Genomic DNA, 13099 nt, shown 5'->3' with positions numbered 1-13099 from the left:
GTGTGTGTCTCTCTCTCTCTCGGTTGTGTGTGTCTCTCTCTCTCTCGGTTGTGTGTGTCTCTCTCTCTCGGTTGTGTGTCTCTCTCTCTCTCTCTCTCGGTTGTGTGTGTGTCTCTCGGTTGTGTGTGTGTCTCTCTCTCTCGGTTGTGTGTGTCTCTCTCTCTCGGTTGTGTGTGTCTCTCTCTCTCTCGGTTGTGTGTGTGTCTCTCTCTCTCGGTTGTGTGCGTGTCTCTCTCTCTCGGTTGTGTGTGTCTCTCTCTTGGTTGTGTGTGTCTCTCTCTCTCTCGGTTGTGTGTGTGTCTCTCTCTCTCGGTTGTGTGTGTCTCTCTCTCTCTCTCGGTTGTGTCTCTCTCTCTCTCTCTCTCTCTCTCTCGGTTGTGTGTGTCTCTCTCTCTCTCTCTCTCTCTCGGTTGTGTGTGTCTCTCTCTCTCGGTTGTGTGTGTCTCTCTCTCTCTCTCTCTCTCGGTTGTGTGTGTCTCCCTCTCTCTCTCGGTTGTGTCTCTCTCTCTCACTCGGTTGTGTGTGTCTCTCTCTCTCACTCGGTTGTGTGTGTCTCTCTCTCTCTCACTCGGTTGTGTGTGTCTCTCTCTCTCTCACTCGGTTGTGTGTGTCTCTCTCTCACTCGGTTGTGTGTGTCTCTCTCTCTCTCACTCGGTTGTGTGTGTCTCTCTCTCTCTCACTCGGTTGTGTGTCTCTCTCTCTCTCTCACTCGGTTGTGTGTGTCTCTCTCTCTCTCACTCGGTTGTGTGTGTCTCTCTCTCTCTCTCTCGGTTGTGTGTGTCTCTCTCTCTCTCTCTCTCTCGGTTGTGTGTGTCTCTCTCTCTCTCTCGGTTGTGTGTGTCTCTCTCTCTCTCTCGGTTGTGTGTGTCTCTCTCTCTCTCTCGGTTGTGTGTGTCTCTCTCTCTCTCTCTCTCGGTTGTGTGTGTCTCTCTCTCTCTCTCTCTCGGTTGTGTGTGTCTCTCTCTCTCACTCGGTTGTGTGTGTCTCTCTCTCGGTTGTGTGTGTCTCTCTCTCGGTTGTGTGTGTGTCTCTCTCTCTCGGTTGTGTGTGTCTCTCTCTCTCTCTCTCTCGGTTGTGTCTCTCTCTCTCTCTCTCTCTTTCTCGGTTGTGTGTGTCTCTCTCTCTCTCTCGGTTGTGTGTGTCTCTCTCTCTCTCTCGGTTGTGTGTGTCTCTCTCTCTCTCTCGGTTGTGTGTGTCTCTCTCTCTCTCTCGGTTGTGTGTGTCTCTCTCGGTTGTGTGTGTCTCTCTCTCTCTCGGTTGTGTGTGTCTCTCTCTCTCTCTCGGTTGTGTGTGTCTCTCTCTCTCACTCGGTTGTGTGTGTCTCTCTCTCTCTCTCGGTTGTGTGTGTCTCTCTCTCTCTCTCGGTTGTGTGTGTCTCTCTCTCTCTCTCGGTTGTGTGTGTGTCTCTCTCTCTCTCGGTTGTGTGTGTCTCTCTCTCTCTCTCGGTTGTGTGTGTCTCTCTCTCTCACTCGGTTGTGTGTGTCTCTCTCTCTCTCGGTTGTGTGTGTCTCTCTCTCTCTCACTCGGTTGTGTGTGTCTCTCTCTCACTCGGTTGTGTGTGTGTCTCTCTCACTCGGTTGTGTGTGTCTCTCTCTCTCTCACTCGGTTGTGTGTGTGTCTCTCTCTCTCTCTCTCTCTCGGTTGTGTGTGTGTCTCTCTCTCTCTCGGTTGTGTGTGTGTCTCTGTCTCTCTCGGTTGTGTGTGTGTCTCTGTCTCTCTCGGTTGTGTGTGTGTCTCTGTCTCTCTCGGTTGTGTGTGTGTCTCTCTCTCTCGGTTGTGTGTGTCTCTCTCTCGGTTGTGTGTGTCTCTCTCTCTCTCGGTTGTGTGTGTCTCTCTCTCTCTCGGTTGTGTGTGTGTCTCTCTCTCTCGGTTGTGTGTGTGTCTCTCTCTCTCGGTTGTGTGTGTGTCTCTCTCTCTCGGTTGTGTGTGTCTCTCTCTCTCTCTCGGTTGTGTGTCTCTCTCTCTCTCTCTCTCTCTCGGTTGTGTGTGTCTCTCTCTCTCTCTCTCGGTTGTGTGTGTCTCCCTCTCTCTCTCGGTTGTGTCTCTCTCTCTCACTCGGTTGTGTGTGTCTCTCTCTCTCACTCGGTTGTGTGTGTCTCTCTCTCTCTCTCTCGGTTGTGTGTGTGTCTCTCTCTCGGTTGTGTGTGTGTCTCTCTCTCTCGGTTGTGTGTGTCTCTCTCTCGGTTGTGTGTGTCTCTCTCTCTCTCTCTCGGTTGTGTGTGTCTCTCTCTCTCTCGGTTGTGTGTGTGTCTCTCTCTCTCGGTTGTGTGTGTCTCTCTCTCTCGGTTGTGTCTCTCTCTCTCTCTCTCTCTCTCTCGGTTGTGTGTGTCTCTCTCTCTCTCTCTCTCTCTCTCGGTTGTGTGTGTCTCTCTCTCTTACTCGGTTGTGTGTGTCTCTCTCTCTCTTACTCGGTTGTGTGTGTCTCTCTCTCTCTCACTCGGTTGTGTGTGTCTCTCTCTCTCTCACTCGGTTGTGTGTGTCTCTCTCTCTCTCACTCGGTTGTGTGTGTCTCTCTCTCTCTCACTCGGTTGTGTGTGTCTCTCTCTCTCTCACTCGGTTGTGTGTGTGTCTCTCTCTCTCTCTCGGTTGTGTGTGTGTCTCTCTCTCTCTCTCGGTTGTGTGTGTCTCTCTCTCTCTCTCGGTTGTGTGTGTCTCTCTCTCTCGGTTGTGTGTGTCTCTCTCTCTCTCTCGGTTGTGTGTGTGTCTCTCTCTCTCTCGGTTGTGTGTGTCTCTCTCTCTCTCGGTTGTGTGTGTCTCTCTCTCTCTCTCGGTTGTGTGTGTCTCTCTCTCTCTCTCGGTGTTGTGTGTGTCTCTCTCTCTCTCGGTGTTGTGTGTGTCTCTCTCTCTCTCTCGGTTGTGTGTGTCTCTCTCTCTCGGTTGTGTGTGTGTCTCTCTCTCTCGGTTGTGTGTGTCTCTCTCTCTCTCGGTTGTGTGTGTCTCTCTCTCTCTCGGTTGTGTGTGTCTCTCTCTCTCTCGGTTGTGTGTGTCTCTCTCTCTCTCGGTTGTGTGTGTCTCTCTCTCTCTCTCGGTTGTGTGTCTCTCTCTCTCTCTCTCTCGGTTGTGTGTGTGTCTCTCTCTCTCTCGGTTGTGTGTGTGTCTCTCTCTCTCGGTTGTGTGTCTCTCTCTCTCTCTCGGTTGTGTGTGTCTCTCTCTCGGTTGTGTGTGTGTGTCTCTCTCTCGGTTGTGTGTGTCTCTCTCTCTCTCTCTCTCTCTCGGTTGTGTCTCTCTCTCTCTCTCTCTCGGTTGTGTGTGTGTCTCTCTCTCTCTCTCTCTCTCGGTTGTGTGTGTCTCTCTCTCTCTCTCGGTTGTGTGTGTCTCTCTCTCTCGGTTGTGTGTGTGTCTCTCTCTCTCGGTTGTGTGTGTCTCTCTCTCTCTCGGTTGTGTGTGTCTCTCTCTCTCTCGGTTGTGTGTGTCTCTCTCTCTCTCGGTTGTGTGTGTCTCTCTCTCTCTCGGTTGTGTGTGTCTCTCTCTCTCTCTCGGTTGTGTGTCTCTCTCTCTCTCTCTCTCGGTTGTGTGTGTGTCTCTCTCTCTCTCGGTTGTGTGTGTGTCTCTCTCTCTCGGTTGTGTGTGTCTCTCTCTCTCTCGGTTGTGTGTGTCTCTCTCTCGGTTGTGTGTGTGTGTCTCTCTCTCGGTTGTGTGTGTCTCTCTCTCTCTCTCTCTCGGTTGTGTCTCTCTCTCTCTCTCGGTTGTGTGTGTGTCTCTCTCTCTCTCTCTCTCTCTCTCTCGGTTGTGTGTGTCTCTCTCTCTCTCTCTCTCGGTTGTGTGTGTCTCCCTCTCTCTCTCGGTTGTGTCTCTCTCTCTCTCACTCGGTTGTGTGTGTCTCTCTCTCTCACTCGGTTGTGTGTGTCTCTCTCTCACTCGGTTGTGTGTGTCTCTCTCTCTCTCACTCGGTTGTGTGTGTCTCTCTCTCTCTCGGTTGTGTGTGTGTCTCTCTCTCTCTCGGTTGTGTGTGTGTCTCTCTCGGTTGTGTGTGTGTCTCTCTCTCTCGGTTGTGTGTGTGTCTCTCTCTCTCGGTTGTGTGTGTCTCTCTCTCTCTCGGTTGTGTGTGTCTCTCTCTCTCTCGGTTGTGTGTGTCTCTCTCTCTCTCTCGGTTGTGTCTCTCTCTCTCTCTCTCTCTCTCTCGGTTGTGTGTGTCTCTCTCTCTCTCTCGGTTGTGTGTGTCTCTCTCTCTCTCTCTCTCTCGGTTGTGTGTGTCTCCCTCTCTCTCTCGGTTGTGTCTCTCTCTCTCACTCGGTTGTGTGTGTCTCTCTCTCTCACTCGGTTGTGTGTGTCTCTCTCTCTCTCACTCGGTTGTGTGTGTCTCTCTCTCTCTCACTCGGTTGTGTGTGTGTCTCTCTCTCTCGGTTGTGTGTGTCTCTCTCTCTCTCTCTCTCTCGGTTGTGTCTCTCTCTCTCTCTCTCTCTCTCTCTCTCTCTCGGTTGTGTGTGTGTCTCTCTCTCTCTCTCTCGGTTGTGTGTGTCTCCCTCTCTCTCTCGGTTGTGTCTCTCTCTCTCACTCGGTTGTGTGTGTCTCTCTCTCTCACTCGGTTGTGTGTGTCTCTCTCACTCGGTTGTGTGTCTCTCTCTCTCTCTCTCTCGGTTGTGTGTGTGTCTCTCTCTCTCTCGGTTGTGTGTGTGTCTCTCTCTCTCGGTTGTGTGTGTCTCTCTCTCGGTTGTGTGTGTCTCTCTCTCTCTCGGTTGTGTGTGTGTCTCTCTCTCTCGGTTGTGTGTGTCTCTCTCTCTCTCTCGGTGTTGTGTGTGTCTCTCTCTCTCTCTCGGTGTTGTGTGTGTCTCTCTCTCTCTCTCGGTGTTGTGTGTGTCTCTCTCTCTCTCTCGGTGTTGTGTGTGTCTCTCTCTCTCTCTCGGTTGTGTGTGTCTCTCTCTCTCTCGGTTGTGTGTGTCTCTCTCTCTCTCGGTTGTGTGTCTCTCTCTCTCTCTCTCTCGGTTGTGTGTGTGTCTCTCTCTCGGTTGTGTGTGTGTCTCTCTCTCTCTCGGTTGTGTGTGTGTCTCTCTCTCTCGGTTGTGTGTGTGTCTCTCTCTCTCGGTTGTGTGTGTGTCTCTCTCTCTCGGTTGTGTGTGTCTCTCTCTCTCTCTCTCTCTCGGTTGTGTCTCTCTCTCTCTCTCTCTCGGTTGTGTGTGTGTCTCTCTCTCTCTCTCTCTCGGTTGTGTGTGTCTCCCTCTCTCTTTCGGTTGTGTCTCTCTCTCTCACTCGGTTGTGTGTGTCTCTCTCTCTCACTCGGTTGTGTGTGTCTCTCTCTCTCTCACTCGGTTGTGTGTGTCTCTCTCTCTCTCTCTCTCGGTTGTGTGTGTCTCTCTCTCTCTCTCGGTTGTGTGTGTCTCTCTCTCTCTCTCGGTTGTGTGTGTCTCTCTCTCTCTCTCGGTTGTGTGTGTCTCTCTCTCTCTCTCGGTTGTGTGTGTCTCTCTCTCTCACTCGGTTGTGTGTGTCTCTCTCTCTCACTCGGTTGTGTGTGTCTCTCTCTCTCTCACTCGGTTGTGTGTGTGTCTCTCTCTCACTCGGTTGTGTGTGTGTCTCTCTCACTCGGTTGTGTGTGTCTCTCTCTCTCTCACTCGGTTGTGTGTGTGTCTCTCTCTCTCTCTCTCTCTCTCTCTCTCGGTTGTGTGTGTCTCTCTCTCTCGGTTGTGTGTGTCTCTCTCTCTCGGTTGTGTGTGTCTCTCTCTCTCTCTCGGTTGTGTGTGTCTCTCTCTCTCTCGGTTGTGTGTGTCTCTCTCTCTCTCTCGGTTGTGTGTGTCTCTCTCTCTCTCTCGGTTGTGTGTGTGTCTCTCTCTCTCTCTCGGTTGTGTGTGTGTCTCTCTCTCTCTCTCGGTGTTGTGTGTGTCTCTCTCTCGGTTGTGTGTCTCTCTCTCTCTCTCTCTCTCTCTCGGTGTTGTGTGTGTCTCTCTCTCTCGGTTGTGTGTCTCTCTCTCTCTCTCTCGGTTGTGTGTCTCTCTCTCTCTCTCTCGGTTGTGTGTGTGTCTCTCTCTCGGTTGTGTGTGTGTCTCTCTCTCTCGGTTGTGTGTGTCTCTCTCTCTCTCGGTTGTGTGTGTCTCTCTCTCTCTCGGTTGTGTGTGTCTCTCTCTCTCTCGGTTGTGTGTGTCTCTCTCTCTCTCTCTCGGTTGTGTCTCTCTCTCTCGGTTGTGTGTGTCTCTCTCTCTCTCTCTCTCTCTCGGTTGTGTGTGTCTCTCTCTCTCTCTCTCTCTCGGTTGTGTGTGTCTCCCTCTCTCTCTCGGTTGTGTCTCTCTCTCTCACTCGGTTGTGTGTGTCTCTCTCTCTCACTCGGTTGTGTGTGTCTCTCTCTCTCTCACTCGGTTGTGTGTGTCTCTCTCTCTCTCACTCGGTTGTGTGTCTCTCTCTCTCTCTCTCTCTCGGTTGTGTGTGTGTCTCTCTCTCTCTCGGTTGTGTGTGTCTCTCTCTCGGTTGTGTGTGTGTCTCTCTCTCTCGGTTGTGTGTGTCTCTCTCTCTCTCTCGGTTGTGTCTCTCTCTCTCTCTCTCTCTCTCTCGGTTGTGTGTGTCTCTCTCTTGGTTGTGTGTGTGTCTCTCTCTCTCGGTTGTGTGTGTCTCTCTCTCTCTCTCGGTTGTGTCTCTCTCTCTCTCTCTCTCTCTCTCTCGGTTGTGTGTGTCTCTCTCTCTCTCTCGGTTGTGTGTGTCTCTCTCTCTCTCTCTCGGTTGTGTGTGTCTCCCTCTCTCTCTCGGTTGTGTCTCTCTCTCTCACTCGGTTGTGTGTGTCTCTCTCTCTCACTCGGTTGTGTGTGTTTCTCTCTCTCTCTCGGTTGTGTGTGTCTCTCTCTCTCTCTCGGTTGTGTGTGTCTCTCTCTCTCTCTCTCGGTTGTGTGTGTCTCTCTCTCTCTCTCTCGGTTGTGTGTGTCTCTCTCTCTCTCTCGGTTGTGTGTGTCTCTCTCTCTCTCTCGGTTGTGTGTGTCTCTCTCTCTCTCTCTCGGTTGTGTGTGTCTCTCTCTCTCTCTCGGTTGTGTGTGTCTCTCTCTCTCACTCGGTTGTGTTTGTCTCTCTCTCTCACTCGGTTGTGTGTGTCTCTCTCTCTCACTCGGTTGTGTGTGTGTCTCTCTCTCTCACTCGGTTGTGTGTGTGTCTCTCTCTCTCACTCGGCTGTGTGTGTCTCTCTCTCTCACTCGGTTGTGTGTGTGTCTCTCTCTCACTCGGTTGTGTGTGTGTCTCTCTCTCTCACTCGGTTGTGTGTGTGTCTCTCTCTCTCACTCGGTTGTGTGTGTCTCTCTCTCTCTCACTCGGTTGTGTGTGTGTCTCTCTCTCACTCGGTTGTGTGTGTGTCTCTCTCTCTCACTCGGTTGTGTGTGTCTCTCTCTCTCTCACTCGGTTGTGTGTGTGTCTCTCTCTCACTCGGTTGTGTGTGTGTCTCTCTCTCACTCGGTTGTGTGTGTGTCTCTCTCTCACTCGGTTGTGTGTGTGTCTCTCTCTCACTCGGTTGTGTGTGTGTCTCTCTCTCTCACTCGGTTGTGTGTGTGTCTCTCTCTCTCACTCGGTTGTGTGTGTCTCTCTCTCACTCGGTTGTGTGTGTGTCTCTCTCTCACTCGGTTGTGTGTGTGTCTCTCTCTCTCTCGGTTGTGTGTGTCTCTCTCTCTCTCTCTCGGTTGTGTGTGTCTCTCTCTCTCACTCGGTTGTGTGTGTGTCTCTCTCTCACTCGGTTGTGTGTGTGTCTCTCTCTCACTCGGTTGTGTGTGTCTCTCTCACTCGGTTGTGTGTGTGTCTCTCTCTCTCACTCGGTTGTGTGTGTCTCTCTCTCTCTCACTCGGTTGTGTGTGTGTCTCTCTCTCACTCGGTTGTGTGTGTGTCTCTCTCTCACTCGGTTGTGTGTGTCTCTCTCTCTCACTCGGTTGTGTGTGTGTCTCTCTCTCTCACTCGGTTGTGTGTGTGTCTCTCTCTCACTCGGTTGTGTGTGTGTCTCTCTCTCTCACTCGGTTGTGTGTGTGTCTCTCTCTCTCTCACTCGGTTGTGTGTGTGTCTCTCTCTCTCACTCGGTTGTGTGTGTCTCTCTCTCTCTCACTCGGTTGTGTGTGTGTCTCTCTCTCACTCGGTTGTGTGTGTGTCTCTCTCTCACTCGGTTGTGTGTGTGTCTCTCTCTCACTCGGTTGTGTGTGTCTCTCTCTCTCTCACTCGGTTGTGTGTGTGTCTCTCTCTCTCACTCGGTTGTGTGTGTCTCTCTCTCTCTCACTCGGTTGTGTGTGTGTCTCTCTCTCACTCGGTTGTGTGTGTGTCTCTCTCTCACTCGGTTGTGTGTGTGTCTCTCTCTCACTCGGTTGTGTGTGTCTCTCTCTCTCACTCGGTTGTGTGTGTGTCTCTCTCTCTCACTCGGTTGTGTGTGTGTCTCTCTCTCACTCGGTTGTGTGTGTGTCTCTCTCTCTCACTCGGTTGTGTGTGTCTCTCTCTCTCTCACTCGGTTGTGTGTGTGTCTCTCTCTCTCTCACTCGGTTGTGTGTGTGTCTCTCTCTCACTCGGTTGTGTGTCTGTCTCTCTCTCTCGGTTGTGTGTGTCTCTCTCTCTCGGTTGTGTGTGTCTTTCTCTCGGTTGTGTGTGTCTCTCTCTCTCTCTCTCGGTTGTGTGTGTCTCTCTCTCTCGGTTGTGTGTGTGTCTCTCTCTCTCTCTCGGTTGTGTGTGTGTCTCTCTCTCACTCGGTTGTGTGTGTGTCTCTCTCTCACTCGGTTGTGTGTGTGTCTCTCTCTCACTCGGTTGTGTGTGTGTCTCTCTCTCACTCGGTTGTGTGTGTCTCTCTCTCTCACTCGGTTGTGTGTGTGTCTCTCTCTCTCACTCGGTTGTGTGTGTCTCTCTCTCTCACTCGGTTGTGTGTGTGTCTCTCTCTCTCACTCGGTTGTGTGTGTGTCTCTCTCTCTCACTCGGTTGTGTGTGTCTCTCTCTCTCTCACTCGGTTGTGTGTGTGTCTCTCTCTCACTCGGTTGTGTGTGTGTCTCTCTCTCACTCGGTTGTGTGTGTGTCTCTCTCTCTCGGTTGTGTGTGTCTCTCTCTCTCGGTTGTGTGTGTCTCTCTCTCGGTTGTGTGTGTCTCTCTCTCTCTCTCTCGGTTGTGTGTGTCTCTCTCTCTCTCTCGGTTGTGTGTGTCTCTCTCTCTCACTCGGTTGTGTGTCTCTCTCTCTCTCTCTCTCTCTCTGTGTGTTTTTAGAGTTTGTTCTTCCTGATCACTGCCTGAGTCCGTTAGACGCGGGTGAATGTGAAGGTGTGGAGAGGAGATTTTTCTACAACTCCAAAACGAAACGCTGTCACACCTTTAAATACAGCGGCTGCGGAGGAAACAAGAACAACTTCATCTACAAGAGGCTGTGCATGAAAACCTGCATGAAAGGCAAGTCTTCATCCACCAGTAAATCAGTTCAGATCACTGCACTCCACCTCACACACGTACTGTAACGTGCTTCAGATCGCCGCTTTAATTTAGACTCGCTCATTTATTCCATCTTTATTTCAAGTAGTGAAGTTTATTTTGTGCCTGACAGCAAACTCTCCGTGTTTTGTGCTGCAGATTTCAGGAGGACCGGCCGAATACGAATAAAGACCAAGAACTTGAACATCTTAACGAGGTCCGACTGAGTCCCCTGAAGCACTCCCGATTTCATTTTAATGTGTAACATTAGTATTTTATAGATCTGTAACAGCTTTATACACTTTATTATACAATTCTCTGTATCGTCTGTGTATTCTTCATGTTACTTCATAACCGTTTAAAATGTAAGCTTCTTTCTTCTCATCTAATATTCAAGAATACATTTTTGCACATATTTGAGTTTTCTGTTGTTCAGAAGGTTGTGAGTTCAAATCCCAGGACTGCCAGAGAGCCGAAGTTGAGTCCTCGAGAGAGACTTTTACCCCACATGTGGCCAGCTGTGTGCTTGCATGGCCTTTCCTAAGCATCACTTTGGATTAAAGTGTCTCTGAATTAATGACTGTATATCCGGGCGACGATCGTCACCAGGGTTTTAGAGTGAAGTGGAAACGTCTCCGAGGCCCTCTGGTGGCTGGGTAGAGTACAGTGTTTAGCTCCACCCATTCCCGTGTACATGAACGGAAAACAAGCCAAGTTGTTTTTTTAAGTCTTCACAAATTATTTTTGGGAACAGCGTCCTGTCGTTCTTACCCGTGCCGTTGATTGTGATATTTACCGCGATATTAATTTGTTGATAAGGTGATGATGAACGGCTCGAAATACGAGCGTGCACACTTTTTCCAACACGCACCTCGAGTTCATAAAGTCTTAAAGTGATGGCATTAAACCAGGAGAACTAACTCGAGATACATTTCAGAACAATTTACTGTTGACTGTATGACCATAACAAACCCTTAACGTAGCTTGGGAAGGTTCATCATTCACTCGCTTTTAAACACCAAACAACTAATATTCCAATTATAACCGGTTTAAAAGCCCAAACTGAAGAAAAGCCTTCATATAAACACCATAGTCAGAATAAAAAAAAGGCTTAAGCTGATTGAAATTTGAAATCAGTTGCGGGACGGAGGGGAGGGAGTTTAAACCTTTTCATAAACTGATCAAAAGAAAAATTGTACCGTGTAAACGATGCAACCAGATTACTTCCTGTTTACATTCTTTCCGTTAATGCTGTCCGTCTCGACGTAAATCCGTGATGTACGTTTCTCAAAAGGGCGGCTTACACGTTCAACTGGACGTCTGTGGAGAGCTTGTTTTTAATACGCACTCTGAAAGAACCCCACGTTATTGGATGACTAGATGGAAGAAAAGTAAAGATATTGGACTCGACAAACAAGTCCACAAAAAAAAAAGACTGAAGCATCAGTAAATACTGTAAAATACGTCTGATATCTTAAAACACGTGCCAAACAACGGCCTCGAGGAAAATGAACGCATGACGTGTGCATGTCACATCACGCAACTGTTCCAATTAAATCACTCGCCGCATGTAAACACCAAACTGTATTAGATCACATCCCATGTACACAGTTAACCTGAAATCTTCAATCGAGAAAGATGAAAATCATAGAGAGATAATATGCAGAATTATTATCCATCCAGGACACTTTTTCAGTGGAATAAAAACGTGTTCTATTCCCTTCTAGCGGGTTTCATTCATTTGGTTTGATAGCATGCAATATTTTTAGCATATCGCTTATCCTACGTGCATTACGTCACTCTACCCAATGGAGAATGAGCGTTGAATATGGTTTATGATATTGCACGGTTGTCAAGACAACATGACATCACACATCGGAGATGTAAAACTTCCACGCTAGCGAGCGACTGACAGTTTGTAAACAAACATGGCCGCCAGGTTCGCTTCATTAAATACGGAAGATTTTGAGAGAATTTTGAAAGAGAAAGACGTGTTGAACACCCGAAAGGAATGTGCATGTATTATAATAAGAAAATTTGAATTTCCCTCCAGGGATTAATAAAGTGATTCTGAATAATAATAATAATAATAATAATATTGGCTGGGGTTTTTTCGTGGTCTTTCAGATATATTCCATTCAGCTAGCATGAAAAGTGAACGAGTTGAACACGAGTAGCTAAATGGAATTGTATATCTGATAGACCACGAAAAAAAAAACCCAGCCAATATTATTTAAATGTTATTTTGAATGTAAATATTGACCAGTATATTTTCATTACACTACCTACTTTTAGTTATATTACTCTGTTAACGTGACGGATCACTAGCTAACATCAGCTCTTTAGTAAATGGTAGCTCATTCAGTGATGACTCCGCCCTGATCGTGTCCTGAGTAAACACAAGCAAGATGAAAACTTTCTATTCAGTGGAAATGGTGGGAGTCAAAGGCCCTGTTTTATCCACTCATACACAGCCACTGCTCTGAAATGAATAAATGTACATTTCAGCGCTGTATCAGTGATTGTAAATGAATCAAACAGTTCAATATCATCAAATCTTTTATTAACTGAGTAATGATGCATAGCAGTGCAAAAATGCACAAAGCTGCTTTATTCTCCTCCTACTGTTTGTGTGTATATAAATAATATAGTATATTCCTTTTACTTACTTGTGCTCAAATAAATATACAGTGTGATCCTGTTGTGTGTCAGTGAATTTGTTTGTATTAAGTATAACAGAGTTTGTTCTGTCCACATTCACTGGATATGAGCAATCGCATGCTCTGATTGGCTACTCTACTACTAGGATATCAGCTCATATACCGTGAGTAGAGAAAAACAAAATGGTGGCGTGCGTTACTGAACCAAACAAGGACAAAATAAAAACTCTACTCGAAAACAAAACCCCAAGAAACACAAAAAAAGTAACAAAATATGGAATAAAAGTATTTGTTGGTAAGAACGTATCTTTTTTATTTTTCAAGAATTATTGCATTTTTCACAAATTGCTCTGGTCATTTCACCGGTTTGTTTACATTCTAAGCAGAAATTATTTTGTCGGATGTTTTGTATAAAGTTTTTATTTATTGAATTTGCAAAAAATAAAAATGCTCTGTTTCTCAAAATCCAGTAAATGTGGAGAGAATAAAACAGTTATTCCACTCAATCTCAGTGCTACGCGCCTCGTCGCCCATCAGCTCATGTACGACTCGATTTCATGGAATAACTGTGAAATATTGATAGAGACATTAAGAGATTTCAGAGCAAACGTTAGCTCTCTACACTACCTTGCTAGATTAGACTCTTGATTTAAAGGTGTGAGTGTAATAATGGAATCAGATGGTAAAACTGTACATTTATTATCGATCATTAACAAAGAAAAACCCGAACCATCAGAAAGCAAACATCTACAAAGTTAAAGATGCACTGCGAGTGGGTTTACACACTGTAATGCCCGTCTACGCTACTAATACGGTACAGTCTGGGTATTGATGAGCAATCAAATCGGGTGATTTATAACCTTAAAGCATTCATCTTGAAGTTTAGAGTTGGATTAAACAGCACTTCAGTCTAAAATGTCTAAAATATTATTCAGCATTTTATCGGAACACAGTAAATATAAACGAACACCACACCAGCTCTCGGTCACTCCACTCACCGATAAACAGCCACCGTCATGACCGTAGATTTCATTAGCGCAGGCCAACATTAATTACAACTCAACTTCAAAAGAAAGTAAGTCGAGTGTCTTGACTTCTCACCCGACTGATAGAGGTTA

General features: G+C 47.7%; 1 protein-coding gene across 2 annotated transcripts in view; it reads left to right on the top strand.

Annotated features, from left to right (window-relative positions):
• Window positions 1–12017, top strand: part of tfpia (tissue factor pathway inhibitor a) — a 79350-nt gene extending 67333 nt beyond the window's left edge. For both annotated transcript variants that reach the window (XM_060928935.1, XM_060928936.1), the window contains exons 6-7: window positions 9124–9303; window positions 9481–12017. In XM_060928935.1, coding sequence (XP_060784918.1) covers window positions 9124–9303; window positions 9481–9548 — 248 coding nt within the window. In that variant the 3' untranslated portion in view covers window positions 9549–12017. The remainder of the gene's footprint in view (window positions 1–9123; window positions 9304–9480) is intronic.
• The last annotated feature ends 1082 nt before the right edge of the window (window positions 12018–13099 follow it).

This window comes from Neoarius graeffei, chromosome 9, assembly GCF_027579695.1.
Source record: "Neoarius graeffei isolate fNeoGra1 chromosome 9, fNeoGra1.pri, whole genome shotgun sequence".
Taxonomy (NCBI): domain Eukaryota; kingdom Metazoa; phylum Chordata; class Actinopteri; order Siluriformes; family Ariidae; genus Neoarius; species Neoarius graeffei.
This window is presented reverse-complemented; position numbering and strand designations above follow the sequence as displayed.